This window comes from Pinus tabuliformis, chromosome Q (assembly GCF_031772625.1).
Source record: "Pinus tabuliformis cultivar Carrire ecotype Pingquan chromosome Q, CPIR1, whole genome shotgun sequence".
NCBI classification, from domain to species: Eukaryota; Viridiplantae; Streptophyta; class Pinopsida; order Pinales; family Pinaceae; genus Pinus; species Pinus tabuliformis.
Window position 1 is genome coordinate 910063110 of NC_142296.1, and position 16393 is coordinate 910079502.

The 16393-nt window shown below is 39.0% G+C and overlaps 1 protein-coding gene across 6 annotated transcripts in view; it reads left to right on the plus strand.

The window, feature by feature from the left end:
- LOC149222423 (CRAL-TRIO domain-containing protein C23B6.04c-like) overlaps nt 1-15837 on the plus strand; it is a 78180-nt gene extending 62343 nt beyond the window's left edge. For 3 of the 6 annotated variants that reach the window (XM_089385436.1, XM_089385440.1, XM_089385435.1), the window contains 5 exons: nt 13672-13741; nt 13929-14105; nt 14688-14786; nt 14875-15120; nt 15318-15837. In XM_089385436.1, coding sequence (XP_089241562.1) covers nt 13672-13741; nt 13929-14105; nt 14688-14786; nt 14875-15120; nt 15318-15602 — 877 coding nt within the window. In that variant the 3' untranslated portion in view covers nt 15603-15837. Of the gene's footprint in view, nt 1-13638; nt 13742-13928; nt 14106-14687; nt 14787-14874; nt 15121-15317 lie in introns of all 6 variants that reach the window. The other 3 variants (XM_089385438.1, XM_089385439.1, XM_089385437.1) reach the window with 1 other exon arrangement.
- The last annotated feature ends 556 nt before the right edge of the window (nt 15838-16393 follow it).

Sequence of the window (16393 nt, forward strand, 5' to 3'; positions counted from 1 at the left end):
GTTTTACTATATCTTCGTGTTTTTGTTATAAATCTATATTTCATTTTGGTCCCTTCATAAATCCGGATCATGAGGTGACAGTGGCAATCTTCCTCATTGTTGCAACAAGGTCTGGCTTTTTTGCCTTGAGAGGCCTCTCACAAGCCCTATGAGATTTTGAGGCAACAAGTCCCATAAAGCTCTTGAAGGGATATATGAAGTGTAAGATGAGCATGATAAAAGGGGAAAATGAAGGGTTTTATTGGTTGTCTTGGTTAGCGAAGTAAGGTCAATGAATTTTCATCCCATAAGTGCCTCTATAGAGGATTTCCTTGATGCTTTGTGTTACCCTTTCCTTGGCACTGTGTCTTTCCACCCCTTTACATTGCTTTTTCAATTTCTTATCCCTTCCTCAATATTTGATTTGGGGCATCGTGCTTTTCATTTCACAATGCTTGTATATAAATATACATTTATAGTTTGGTTTATTTGATATACTGTTCATCTGCAGTTCAATGCATGGGACATCGAGATACTTCATTAGTCCTTTTTCTTGGTAGATGCATCATAAGACTAGAGGTGATGACCCCATGTGAAGGGTTATTGCTCAATTTGCCTTGGCTTTTGTGGCACTACAATCCCTTTTATTATTCTTTTGCATTTTGACCTTTCTTAATTGCTCTTAACTTTCTTCTTCATTAGCATTAGCCTCAAGCTTACTAGCCCCTTCTTCTCATGGGACTATTGAAAGGAGAAACTTTGATAGTGACATATACAATTCAACCATAGAAAATGTTATGTATTGTAGGGATGTAGGCACAATACCCATTTTAGAGCTCTCCTTGTTAGAAAATGTAACTAGGTTTGGTCTTCATAATTGCTATTGTACTTATATTATTGTATATTTCATGTAAAGTTCAAAAGAAGAAAAATAAATATTATTTTATAAGCACGGGTTTCATGCTCAAATTGTTTGGTCATCTAGGTCAAACATGTTTTTCATGCTTCTGTTAGGTCCTTATAATACTAGTGTATTCCCCTTATTGTTATTGTTAGTGTAGCCCCCTATTGTTATTGTTGTGCCCCATAGAAGTCCACTATTGTTATTGTTGTGCCCTTACATTATTATTGTTATTTAGGCTCTGATTATATTGTGACCTCTTAGACTCCTATATATACCAAGGAGGTCATATCATTTGTATCATCCAAAAATTGTTCATTTATGTAATGTAAAGGAGGTTTCCCCCTTGAAGAGGACAATTTTAAGTTGTTGATCTATCTTTTCTTCTGTTCTTTGAGTTGGTTGCATAACATTTGGTACCAGAGCACATTTGTAGATTCGAGGTAAATGGATCCGCCTAAATTGAATAAGGGAGGCCAAGTGAACTATATAAGGAAACTCCTTCGTATAAATATTGACTGGGTGGGGAGTTTAGCATTTTATAATGAGGTAACAGTCTTGTATCCCGTCCCGACAATAACAACTATAATTGGGGAGGGAGTAGGTCAACATTTCATTCAATTCAGTCAATGTAACCTGAATTATTTGGTTGGCATAAATACCCACGCAGCATTGCAGCGAGAACAACCAACCTGGTGGCAGGCACAATAGTGACCAACAACCTTCATTACATGTTTTTTTTTTTACATGGTTTCGGAGTCAGTTTCGGTGATCATTTCTCTTTCTCCCTCAGCATTGGTATCTCTCTAGTTATTGACTTTATTCGCTTGATTGAATCTATAGGGAGGTAGGTTGGTGGCCCTGCCATAGTACTCTTTCTGAGGTAGGGACTAGTTGTATCACGTAGATAACCTTTCCCAGATCTCTAGTTATCATCAAGTTGGAGGATGGGGACTGGGCTTTGTTTGTCCCATGTTCGCGACTGTTATAGCCAACCCCTATTCCCTTCACCCCCAGCAGGGCATTCACTAATAGAAGAAAAAAGATATATTCTATTCTCTATGGTCGCAGAGAGAGCTAAGCGGACCTCCCCTCCCAGCGAGTAACCACATTTCTCTTCTCCCCTATCCAGTTATAATTATGCCCTTTCGCGGTTGAGCCCCCAATTATATAGATAGGGGCTCGACCTCCAACCTTAGCCCAACCCAACCCCCTCGACTATAGTTATGGTTTCATGAGTGACATCAATATTTCGTTGTGAAGGAAGATAAACACCCTAATGAATGGTGATCGGTCATGGTATCCAAAAATCATTGGACTACGCTCAAAGATCCCTATTGCACTCGACGTAACCAATGGGTAGGGAGATGCTACTATTAGTGTTATGAGCCAGATAAGGAAAGCAACGAATCGAGCAACAAATCGCCATTCCTTGTAACGACACTGGGTTGGAAGAGAAAGCCAAGAAACCTGAATTCGATTGCCTACCTACCTAGTGCATTGGTTGGGGGAAATATCATCTGCCCATTCTTAACCCAATTTGTTTAGAAAGAGAGGGCTTGAAGGCGCTGCTTCAAAGTACTCGAACTGGGAGGGGCCGTCGTAGGGGAAGAAGTATCTGGGTGGGGAAGCGACTCGGCTCGAAGCAGATTAAACCTCTAATGAATTAATTATTGAATGAATTAGGATGGTCAACCGAACCCCTAAATAATTGGAGAGGGCTTCTTTATTATGAAGGAAATCACCGAAAAAACACTTTCTCTTCTCTCCTTTTGCCACCTATCTTCTCCCGACAACTATTTCCCTTCGTCGAGCTCTTTTTCCACACACTTTCCTATTCATTTAGGGGTGAGAGCCTATATCTTTCCTTGAGAGGAGCACAACCTATTGAATCAGTAAGAGATAGAGGGTTGGTCCCCTTTTTCCTTAGGATTACGAACTAGGAAAAAGAAACAAGGGAAAGCTCTTCACCAGAGAGGGAGGTTTCTCTATTGCATACAACATTTCATTGGGGCTTAAGAGCCTGCCTTTTTAGGTGAAGTACCCTCATCTACTCTAATAATTCATTTCCTCATAAAAGCTCGACGATCTCCGAAAGGTTGAGTTAGTGAGGGGATCCACTGAGGACGTAATCCCCCACATAGAGAAATAGAGGGGGAGAAGCGGAAACGATCCACTTTCCCTATCACTTCATTTAAAGGAAAGCTTGCGCAGGTTCAAAATTCAAGCATTTGGGAGGGAAATGCATGGTTGTACAATCCGCTGCACCTCTCAAATAGTTGTTGGTTGAAGGTGTCACTACTGTTGTTGGTAGTCATCGAAGGATATGGGGAAAATTATCCATCATCTCGTTCCTTTGTCGCATGAGGGCTTCCTTGAGCAACGACTTAATAGGATCTCCTACTCTGTCATCTCTCTTTTATTCTGCCATGTAAGTATGCTTGGGTCAGATAGAGTGTTTTTCTCTAGGATCAATTAGTTAAAGACCCAACTCTCAATACCCGGACCTCATCAAGAACATGCACCGAGAAACAACAAATATCAAATTGCTCTGATACAACTGATCTGGATTATCTAGAGAACGAAATGAAGGTAGCAATATCAAATGGAAACACACACAAAGATACTGCAGAGAGCCTCATAGTACAACAAAACCCAAGTTCTATTAATGATGGAAAAACACTGTCAACTACAAAGCAATACAAACTAGCTAGAATGGTGGTATCTTATCTGTTAATTTTTGGTATGTTCTATGTTTAAGAGCAATTTACTTCAAATTTCTTATTAGCCCAATATCAATTTCCATATTAGCAATCACATCAGCATGATAGTAAAATGCAGATAGAACATAAATATAAACAGTAGAAGACAAGCCAAGACAAGAGGACACAAGATGTGGCACCAGCCAGGGACAAACCCCAATGTGGGGAAACCCTTGATCAATTCTTCTTATATTCTTCAATAATTCAATAGAGAGAGAGATAGTACAAATATACAATTCTGTAATTTTATGACAGCCACTACAAAACCCTAACCAACAAAGTCAAAGTTGGTCAAACAGGTCAGATTTGACCTCTAAACAATCCCAGTCAATGCTCAGTCAACTCGGCCTCCAACAGCAAGAAGAGGCAGCCCAAAACAGTTTGAAATATCCAGTCAAACTTCAGTCAACTCTGGTCAAACCTGTGGTCAGCCTTTTGACAGTCAACGCTGGTCAACGTGGGGACAAAATGAGGTCAACACTGTTGTCCAAAACTGCGGCCTGCCTAGGAGAGGCAACCTAACCCAATCCGCAAATGATAAGGGTCAACGCTTGGTCAATGCTGGCCAAAAATACACCCTGCAGCTTCGGTCAACCTAGGTCAACGCTGCCCTAATAAGAAAACCCTTCTTCCAGCCACACGTGTGAGAGAGATGCTGCTCCTTTATGCATACCCAATCAAGAGGAGAGAGAGAAGGATGTGAGATGAGATGAGTGAAATAATGCCACAAGGTCTCCTCCTTTTATATGCAACGTTGAGGATACGCTGGGGGTGAAAATGACTATTTTTGCTTGCTGGTTGACCTTGACAAATTGTCAAGAATACAAATAAATTCATATCTCCATGAATACATGTCGGAATCGGATGATCGTTAGATCAATCCTACACCTCTCGGAGAGAGGAATCCAAGAAAAATATCAACTGCCATAAATAAGAAGACCCACATGGAGTTTGGCCCTAGTTGTCAATTTTAACATTATATCTGAAGATAGATGTGTTGGCTACACTCATTTGTAACAAGACACTACAACATGCCAAAAGTGCCTTTTAACATAAACTATGATTCCCTAGCATGAAACCCCTACCTAGACTTTGATTTTTCCCTCCTATTTAGAATATAGGGTTTCACTTCTTCAAACCGGTCATCTTGGCATTTTTGCTATAACTCTTTCTACGAGGCTTCAGAAGCTGAAAGTGCAACCATGTGGAGCTGAAATACTGATGAACTTTGTGTATGAATTTCAGATCTTGGTTCACAATATTTTCGGAGATATGATTCGAGGAAGTTGGGGTTTTTGCATGTTCCAGAATTCCATCTCAAACAGGTGATCTAGGGAAGATCATCATAACTTTCTCTCTAAGCATCGAATTTGAATTTCGTAAAAAGTGACTAAAAGTGCACAAACTATAGTTTTTCAGGTATCATTTTGAGGGCCGAAGGTCGAAATAGTGACATGTGGCACTCCGTACAATTTCACTCTCTAAACGAGTCTATAATCAGGTCATCATGGGAGATTGGGTATAACTCTTTCTTGAAAAATCCAATCTCGGTCTGACTTGTGGGGTTGGGAAGAAGACTCAGAGGGCTACCACGAGATGAAATTTTAGATTTGAAATTACAAAGATACAACAGTTTCAATATCGAGCTCCTAAAAAGCAAGAAAAAGGTTTGTATTTTTTAAAATTTTGCATAACTTTTGTTTGAAAAATCAATTTGAAGTGATTAAAAGGGCACAATGAAGCATAAATATCATTGTTTGATTCCAAAATGCCTTGAAACAAAAAAATGGACACATCTAGTAAGCAACCAAAAATCTCTTCTATGACGCATAAAGAAGAGGAAGAAATGCAACATGATATATCAAATTTACGAGACCAAGTGCAACAAATTTCGCTCTCACAAAAAGTAACAAAAAGTAACAAAAAATGAATTGGAAGCCATGATCAATGCTAAGATAGATGGTATAAAAAGGGACACGGGAGTTAAGGTAGATGGTATAAAAAGGGACATGGAAGTTTTGAATGATGGTTTTAAAGCAGACATGGAAGCAATGATGAATGTCAAGATAGAGGGGTTGAAGGAAGATTTGGCAAAGTTGCTAGAAGAAAGGCTTCCCAGTGGTAACGAGGTAATCCATGAAAATCATGATGAAGACAAAAGGAATATGAATTATGATTTTAGAGTCTCGAATGTTGGGTTTAGGAACCACCACATTCCAAAGATCGATATGAGGAAGTTTGATGGCAAGGATCCGGTAACATGGATATTACAGATGGAGCAATATTTTGATGTCCATGACGTGCAACACACACAAAAGGTATGCATTGCATCTTTATATTTAGAACCCAATTAGTTTGTATGGTATAGATGGCTTTGTTCTCGTAAACCACTTGTCACTTGGTCAATTTTTATGGAGGAAATGATAGCACATTATGAGGATACAAAGAGCAACACATTCTTTAGCCAATTGATAAATCTCAAACAAAAGGGTTCAATGGCAGAGCACATTGAGGACTTCCAAAAATTGAATATCAAGGTAATTGATATTCTAGAGGAGCATAGGATTGATGTCTTCATAGGGAATTTGAAGGATAACATCCAACATGAGGTTCGCCTTTGGGAACCTGATTCATTGGAGAAGGCATTCAGGGTGGCAAGAAAAGTTGAAAGAAAAATTATGGCAACAAGGAAGTCTACCACTCACAACTATAAAGATGGAAGTGTTGTTGCTCCTATCCTTCCATAACCTACAAGGTTGACACCAAAACAATTGGAGGAAAAAAGAGCAAAAGGGCTTTGTTACAGTTGTGATAGCAAATACACTAAAGGTCATAAGTGTGCTGAGAAGAAATTATTCTACATAGATTGTGAAGAGGAGGAATAAAAGGAACAAGAAACATCAAAAGAGGAGGATATACACCAAGAACCAACCCCAAAGAAAGAAGAAATGAATCCGACCATATCTTGCAATGCATTGGCAGGAATTACCACTCCTCAAACTCTCAAGATAGAATGATATATCAAGAAGAAAAATGTAATAGTGCTGATTGATTCATGTAGTACTCATAATTTTATTCATTGTAAGATAGCTAAGGAATTGAATTGCTTTCTGTATCCAGTATCAAAGTGTCAAGTGATGGTTTCAAATGGAGGAACTATAAATTGCTCTGGAAAGTGCCATAATATCAAGCTAACCATGGGGGAATATCTATTAAATAGTCCAATGCTTTGCATTCGAATGGGTGGTGCTGATGTTGTACTAGGAGCCCAATGGTTACATTTTATGGGGACGATAGCTTTTAATTTTCAAGAGCTTTTCTTGAAATTTTTTGGAAAGGAAAAGGAAGTTGAATTAAGGGGTATCACAGGGAAATCAAGAAAGATAATCAACTTTAATGGCATGACAAAGCTTCTAAAGAAAGAACAATGGGGCGTAATTGCACAATTATGCTCACTAGAGGTTCAAACATCAAAATCATCTATTTCTCCAGATTTGCAGAAAGTCTTGTACAATCATTCCAACGTATTTGAGACTCCCAAAGGCCTCCCACCTATTCGTGAGCATGATCATGCTATTCATTTGATTCCAAGAAGTGTTCTTCCAAACATCAGACCTTACAGATATCCCTCTGCCCAAAAGAGTGAAATTGAATGCATGGTTGCAGAAATTCTAGAGGTTGGTAATAATTCAACCTAGTCAAAGTTCTTTCTCTGCTCCAGTAGTATTGGTGCACAAGAAGGATGGATCATGGCGTATGTGTCCGGATTATAGGGAGCTCAACAAGCTCACTATTAAAGATAAATTTCCCATTCCTATCATTGATGAATTGTTGGGTGAATTACATGGAACAATTTACTTCACCAAGCTGGATCTTCATTCAGGATATCATCAAATTAGAATGAAGACTGAAGACATTCCGAAAACAACATTCATAACTCATGAGGGTCATTATGAATTTTTGGTCATCCTTTTGCCCTTACTAATGCACCTTCGACATTTCAAGGTTTGATGAATCCCATTTTCAAACACTTCCTTAAAAAAATTGTGTTAGTGTTTTTTGATGATATACTAATCTATAAAAAGTCTTGGAAGGATCATGTTCAACATGTTGACAGGGTGCTCAAACTATTGGAGGAGAAACAATTATATGCAAAAACCTCCAAATGCTTCTTTGGAGTACAGGAAGTGGAATATTTAGGTCATATTGTATCTTATAAGGGTGTTAAGGTAGACCCTAACAAAATTAAAGCCATTAAGGAATGAAAAATCCCCACAACCATAGAGCACCATGTTACTTGGGAGCGGGAGCGGGAGCGAAAACGGGAGCGGGAGCGGGAGCGAAAACGGGAGCGGGAGCGACCATTTTCAGAAGCTCCCGGTTTGGGAGCGAATCCGGGAGCGATTTTTTAAAAATATATATATTTTTTATATTTTTTAATTTTTGATACATATATGTCAACAAAAGCATGTAGAATGATGAATTAGACATAAAAAACATAAAAAAACATAGATTGATCATTGAACCATATCACATCAATCATCTAGAAATTATAATCGTGATTCGTCATCAACCATGTCCACAAGTTAGTAAAATACATATTACAACTGCAACATATTGAGTCTTATAAATCATGATTCATCAAATTCAATATTAAAGTTTCAACTTCAAGCTTTCAGAGTTGAAAATTCAATAACATTTATCATCATTGATCACCAAAGTTGTACTTGTAAGCTAAGTTTAACCATTACAAGAAGTAATATTGAAGATATTTCTAAGTCCTAACTTCTAACTGTTAACATGATATGAAATGTTAAAAATTTATAAAATGAAACATGAATAATGAGATGAAATGAAACAACTTTAGTCTTTCACAAAGCATCATATTCATAATTCACAATCATTACCAATGAGTTATAATTGCCAAGGCCCAACTTCAAACTTCAAATTTTCATTGTCACAGTGATATAATGTTTACAAAAAATATCATTATGATACGAAAGAGTCAAGAGTCAAGAGTCAAGAGTCAAGGACTCAAAACTCAACAGTTATGAAAACTAAAGTCTAATAGAAACTAAAAAAGACAAGTAAACTGTAAATCTACATGTGGCCCTTGCCACGAGAGTCTCCAGGAGTATAAGCAGGTCGTGGTGGTCTTCTAGGAGTCTCCCGCACAGACCGACGACCAGAACTAGAACCTCCACGCGAGGGTGTAGATGGAGGTGGCGACAGCAAAGGAACAAGACTCGGACCTCGAGCACTGCTACTGGATGGTGGAGGTGGAGGTGGAGGTGGAGGTGGCATGGCTGCTGCTTCATTTTCATCCCTTACAAGTTCCTCTTCTAGTTCTTCAATATGTACAATGCCATCCTCCAAATTGTCATCCTCTGGGTGATTGTCCCAAATTTTATATGTGGGATCCTCATTAGCCCGATCACAATAATGACTCAACAACCTCAAGTTGTAGTGCACATAAACCAAGCTTTCTGCTCGGTTTTCGTTGAGTCTGTTTCTTTTCACATTATGTATATAGCTGTAGGTGCTCCAACACCTCTCTGCAGAAGAAGAATTTACAACCTGTGAAAGAACTTTTTTTGCCAATTTTGGCAAAAGTCCGTGGCCGCCATATGTTTCCCACCATGTGAGAGATTCAAATTTATCTTTGTCGTCCATTGCATGGAAGTTACCATACAAACCAGTGCCGCTGAAGTATCTGCCTATTTCAAGGCGCACAGCTGCACATTCCTCCCTGTCAGGTACCAACTTTTCTAATGCTTCCAAATATCCTTTAGTTACCTCTTGATCTAAATGGGGTTTGGTCCTAACCCCACCCCCTGCTGCAGGTTGGCCCAACCAAGATGTAGAGTAGTATTTTGGCGTAAGGATATACGCCAAGCAATGTAGTGGAAGGTTAAGCCTATTCCACCGTTCACACACACAATCATGAATCAGTTTGTACAAGTTGGGATCTCTATTATGAACAATGTCTTTTATTTCCCCCAACATGGTATCCATTTGCTCATACACCTCGCCAATCACTGGTTTGTCTGTATCTGCAAACCGAATCATGTGATAAATTGGCTTGGTGAAATCCAATACCTGCCTCACACTTGTCCAAAACTGCCCATCAAGAGCGGCCTCCTCCACCATTTCAAAACCTGCCATGTCAGCTACATTTGTAGCCCTTTCCTTTAACACCTGCCAATGTGGACTTGATACCATGCTAGCTAATGCCTCTCTTACCTTCAAAAGGCGCCTGAAGGTGAGGTAATAGCTACCAAATCTAGTCCTCGCAATCTTCAGCAACTCCAATCTCGAGTGACTGCGGAAAAGGCCATGGGTATTGCTATGATTTGTAATAAATTTTATCATTTGTTTGCCTTTCTTGTACAAATTACCAATCCATTGGTATTGTTCGTTTTTGTTTTTGATAATATCATGCAACAGAAGGTTCAATGTGTGAACCAAACATCCAGACCAAAATATGTTCGGGTATTTATCCTCAATAATTGCTCCCGCTACCTTACAATTAGGAGCATTATCAGTGATGACTTGGCTGACATTGTATGGGCCAATACGCTCAATTGTTTCAAGTAATGCTTCTGCAATGTTGATGGCGGTCTTGAACTTGTCTGAGTAATCATGTGCAGCTAGAAAGATGGGACCACTAACAGACACAGCAAGAACACTTATCAATGGCTTGCCTTTTACATTTGTCCATCCATCAGATACAATGGACACCCCATGGTCAGTCCAAGAACTTGTCATTTTATTCAAAGAATGTGATATTTTTTCTTTTTCATGATCAAGGCCAACGGTTCTTGCCTTGTCATACCCAGGGCTCTTGTATCCTTTAGGGGCATCATTTATGGCAGAAACCATTTCGTGCCAATAAGGTGAGCGTAGAACATTGAATGGTATCCCACATGCATAGAGAAACCTGTAAACTTTTGAATCCACATCATTCCTACACCCCTCATCAAGGAAATCTGATACGGTTCTACGCCTTAAAGATGATGACCCTGTGCCTCCATGTCCATATCCACTGCCTTGGGAGGATGCTGAAGGAGTTCTTTGTGATTGTGAGCTTGGTTCAAAGAAACCCCTTGATTTTTTTGTTCTGTATTGGGCTTCCTCCTCTTCCCTTATGTATTTGGCTCTATCTGCTGTTGACACCGCTGTACAAGTTTTGATTCCTATTTGTTTCTCTCCATCCCATGGCCTTTTCCCGCAGAGGTGTCTTCTAGCACGGGTGTATGAACCTGTGTAATCAGTGTTGCAATGGGGGCAATGAAATTTAGTGGTTCCACCCCGTCTCCCTGTTTCAGCCCTGTGAACATATTTCCACAATGGAGTTTGGTCTTGTTTAGTTTTTTGAGGGTCATGTTCACCCTCCTCCAGCTCCTCCTCACTGGGGTTTTCACCCATTTGACTTTCTCCGGCTTCTTCATCCCCCTCTTCAGTTTGGGACCCCCTCCGTTTCCTACTCTCCAGCACCATAATAACCATAAAAGGGATCAGGAAGAGGAAAATGCCAATAAATATAGCCAAGTCCATGGTGTTTGATGTTTGTAGGGTTTTGATTCTTGAATCTGCAAATTAATTTAATTTATTGGGATTAATTAATTTAATTTAAATACATGATCTTTAAACTCAAACAGCTAAATTAAATTAACTAAATTAACTACCTAACCAGCTAAACTAACTAAATTACTAAGTTACTTACCTCTGCAGGCTTGCTCCTCGCTCCTTGGCACTTGCTTTTCGCTCCTCAGCACTTGCTCCTCGCTCCTTTGCTCTTGCTCCAGCTCCAAACTCAAGCTCAATGAAGTTAGAATGAATTTTTTTTGGCCCATTGGGCTTATAAAACCAAAAAAATTTTCTAATTTTATTTTTTATTTTTTTATTTTCGGGTCCGGCGGATTTTTTTTTCCACCGAACCGCTCCCGGCCCGGCTCGAATCGCTCCTGGAGCGATTTTTAATGTCTGGGAGCGATCGCTCCCCGATCGTTCCCGTGCATTAAAAATCGCTCTGGGAGCGCCGGAGCGATCGCTCCCTATATCGCTCCCTAACAGACCAGGGAGCACAATTTTTTTTAAGGGAGCGCGCTCCCGAAAATCGCCCCCGTCCGGGAGCGATTTTGGGAGCACGCTCCCGAGCCGCTCCCGCCCGGAGCGCAATTCGGGAGCGGGTTCGAGGGGGGGGGGCGCTCCCCCGCAACATGGAACTAGTCATTGCCTTCACTATTTGGAACATTTTTACGTGACATGGATTGCTTTGACCAAGCTGAACAAATTAAAACCAAGTTTATTTTTTAACCATTGGGACTACTTTGCATTGGAAACTGTGAATTGCCTCAGGAACTATGAAAGTTGTCAATATGAGACTGGCATACATGAGGACTATCTGAGGGATATCACGCAAAAGCCAAGGCCACCTACAGACTCTATAGATTCTAACCATGTGGTAAGGCATAGGTGCACCTTGATGTGGGCTGGATTGGCCTATATATTGTTGATCACCCCTACAAAAGCAGGCTCCCATAAAACCATGAGTCCTCAAGTAAGCCGACCTAAGGCCCTCCAATCCTATACAAGACAAAAGGAACTTGAGATGAACTTCAAGGGACTGGCCATGGTCCGATAGACACAATTAGATATAGACAATAAGACATAGGTCTAGGATGCTTAATACAAAGCTTCACATGGTTGTTAAAATGCTTTTAACCTGTGAACTTGGGCTTACAATGGTGGTGAAAGATACTACAAAATTTTGTGTGTACCCCTGCTGTTATGAGGGGTAACAGCTCCATTGCAAGGTGCTCATGGCAAGTACCTCAGCATGGGCTTTGTCACCCATAGAGACAATATCAACACTAACACTTGGAGGGTTGCTGAGAGAAGATCTAGAAGGTTATTTAGAAGAAGCTCAAAAGATCCTGAAAACTTAAGCAAGTATTCTCAATTTCAAAGATAGGAGCAGATGTTAGCTTAAAACTGGTCATTACTGTGAGTCTGTGAGTAATGCAGTGATTTATATAAAATAAGAGTGATGATGTAATATGAGGGTCATGTAATAATTTGGAGGCATAAGGTAATTAATGCACATATGTGTCATTAGTGTTCATATGTGTGGTATGTGTGTTATGTATGTTGGTGAACCAATATGTTCCCAACATAGTGTCATAAAGCGTGTTGCATCAAGGTAAACAGAGACCCCATAAACACTGAATTGTGTCATCATCAACACCAAGATGTAATACATATGGGCATCGTATTGAATACATTTCCTGGCATTGCTTTGTGTTTCTTGTGTGTGAATTAGTTATGAGTGTCACACACCCTCCCACCTTATAACTAACCCTGTTCTTGTCTTTCCAAACCATGTAACCTGAGTGGACACTGAAGAAATTATCTGCAACAGTCCAGATATTGCCAAATCCAATTAAGGTTTTTTATGTCTATATATATTTTGGTAAATTTGATGGTGCTGAATAATTGGCAGCATTGATGCCCAATCCACACCCACACCTTCAGCTGCAAGGTTGCACCTGCAACTCTGATAAGTTTGGTCATGCAATTTTAGCTGTAGCTGTGGGTCATAAAATCTCGAGGTGGAACTGCGTGACTTTTGTATGCATCTCACTGTTGCAAAATAATCCTTCACACAATAGTCGTTATCATCTCAGGTTGCTTGTAGTGACATGTTTGGTAATGGTTTCATGTTGTTCTCAAAGTCTTTGATTTGTTTTTTCTGCTCATAAATATCTCGTTTCTCTGCTATGTTTCTAACCAAAATTCCAAAGCAATTGCTTCCACTTATAACATTTATGACTCCAAAATGCTTGGAAGAGCAGATGCTTGTTTCTTTTCCATGATATCAAGGCCTATGGATGTTTTTAATCCAAATGGCATTCTGGACTTGATTGTTTTGTCCATATATGCATAATAGATGTGTGCTTGAAACTTTAGAGGTTCTGATTGATGATATTGCAGGTTGAATTAACTTCTGCACTTTGTGAAACTTAGCACCATGTTGCGGAGATGGTATGGTAACAAGGATCATCATGTACAAGATCATGATGAAAGGCATGCTAAGGTATGTTCCATTCAATGATAAATCTAAAGCATTTCAAATTCATGTTTTGTTGTGGTTTTGCTCTGTTACATGTAAATTTACAGGACGCCCATTTAGCTTATTTTACAGATAGGAATGAACCGATAAGAATTATCATTATAATTTCTCATCTGTATAAATGATTTAATTTATCTTGTTGATTGCACAGATAAACGAACTGAGGGCTGCCATTGGTCCTTTGTCTGGCCATGCTTTGAAGTTTTGTTCTGATGCATGCTTAAGACGATATTTGGAAGCTCGGAATTGGAATGTTCATAAATCAAAAAAAATGTTAGAAGAGACACTTAGATGGAGGGCAACATATCAACCAGAGGAGATTCACTGGGTAAATGTTATTTAACAAAATCTACCATCAGATGCATTTCCTGTGTAAGCAGTTTTGATCACATATTAGGAATAAAGAAATATTCCAACGTTGTCCCAAGGAAACAACAAATATAGCTAAGAGCAATCCAAGGAGCAGATGCTGCTGGAATGCAGAAATTCAGGCAACTTTTTTGAGTTTTATTTAGTTTTTGTTCCTTTTATATGAACTGCAGAATCCATATTTTTTGTTACTTGTTATTTATGTTATGCTGCTTCTCCTAGGGTAAGGATTTGTCTTGATGCTTGCCTATTCCATGCATCTATCTATCCATGTGCCTGCTTGAATATGTCTGACTGAAAACCCTGTGGAACTTTGGAAGCACTGGTTTCACTTCATGACTGCTTTGTGCTTACATTGTTTAGATTATTTTATGTTAAGCATTCCACATGCGTTTCTTTGGATACATGCCTGCTTTAGTGTGGTTTAAGATAATTGCATTGAAGCAACTTAGTTTGTATTGAAGTCCTATATTTCAAGTTACAGATAATTTATAGCGGATTTCAACTTTTAACATTCAAATGTTTTATTTTGTTCTTTCAGGATGAAGTTGCTATGGAAGGTGAAACTGGGAAGGTGTATAGGGCAGATTTTCATGATCGATTTCGGAGATCCGTCCTAATATTGAATCCTGCAAAACAGGTCTGGTAGTGGAAGTTGTAAAGTTTGTTGCATTGCTATTTATTTGAATTAGTGGATGACCCGATGGATGTTGCATTTGTCCATGCAGAACACTACATCGGAAGAGAATCAACTACGCCACCTTGTTTATCTCCTAGAGAATGCCATTATTAATTTGCCTCCTGATCAGGAGCAGATGGTTTGGCTCATAGACTTCAATGGCTGGTCATTGACCAATTATGTGCCTGTAAAAACAGTTCATGAAACTACAAATATTTTACAAAATCACTATCCTGAGAGACTTGCTGCAGCTATTCTATACAACCCTCCACGGATCTTTGAAGCTTTTTGGAAGGTGACATTTTTCATTTTTCTAATGCAGTCAGTTGAGTTATATTTCGTTTTTATCACACCAAAGATCAATTAATTTGTTTCTAATACAGTTCAAAGCTTTCTGGAAGGTGACATTCTTCATTATGTTGATGCAGTCATCTGAGTCATCGTCCTTCTTTATTCCACCAAAATTAATAAATTGTTTCTAATATATGTCAGATTGTGAAGTACTTTCTTGATTCAAAGACGTTTGAGAAGGTGAAATTTGTCTACCCCAAAAATGAAGAATGTAGCAGTTTCATGCAACAAGTTTTTGATTTTGATAAGCTTCCGACAGCATTTGGAGGAAAGAATGAATCCGAATATGACAATGAAGAGTTCTCCAAACTTATGCGACAAGATGATATAAAGACTGCTCAGTATTGGATGTCAGATGACAAGTCAAGTGAGATGAATGGTAATCTAGCTTCAAAATCAGACTTGAAAGTTGATGCTGATCTCTAATAAATAGTATAAGCAGTCAGCTAGTAAGTTGCATTTGAAAAAAATAAATTCAAGGTCAAATTTCAACTTGATGATTAAATTGGCAAAATTGGATAGCTGGGATTTCTTATTCCAGCTAGCATCTTTTGGTGACAGGTCTGCAGTGATGCATTTTAATACGTCCTGTATCTTGATGGATGTAAGAGGACATGTATTTAGAATAATGAAATGATAAATCTTTTGATGCTTATTTGTACATGGTAGCAGGAATTTTTACATGGCAGTAGGAATTTTGACATGGAAGAATTGAACACGTATCTTGTACATAGGGAATTGTAAAGGCTGCATGTTGTTTTCATAATCTTCCTTATCTGTTTTTCATTTTAACTCTTTTGAGCATGTTTTCGTAATTTTCCTCATCTGTTTTTCATTTTATGAAAAATGCTCAAAAGAGTTAAAATATCAGATCACCTGGATCGGATCTTTGCACCACTAAATTTATCCAAACAACCACAGCATCCCAGAACACCTAAGTGACACACCATTGACAGCCCCCTTTATAAACTCTTGCAAAGAATATATAGGGGACAGGGGCATACCTAAGCTATTAGAGTAGAACACGTACTAAAGATGACATAGGTCACATACCAGTGACAGGGCTTACTCTGCCCAACCCATTTGTTCTTATGCTCAGCTAATATACTCATTACAGAGCACGCTAGGAATCTCATACGGCCATCAACAACGATATAAGTTGTTATATTGTAGGATAAGATTTAATTTCATCCCGCATACACTAAATAAAACAAGGG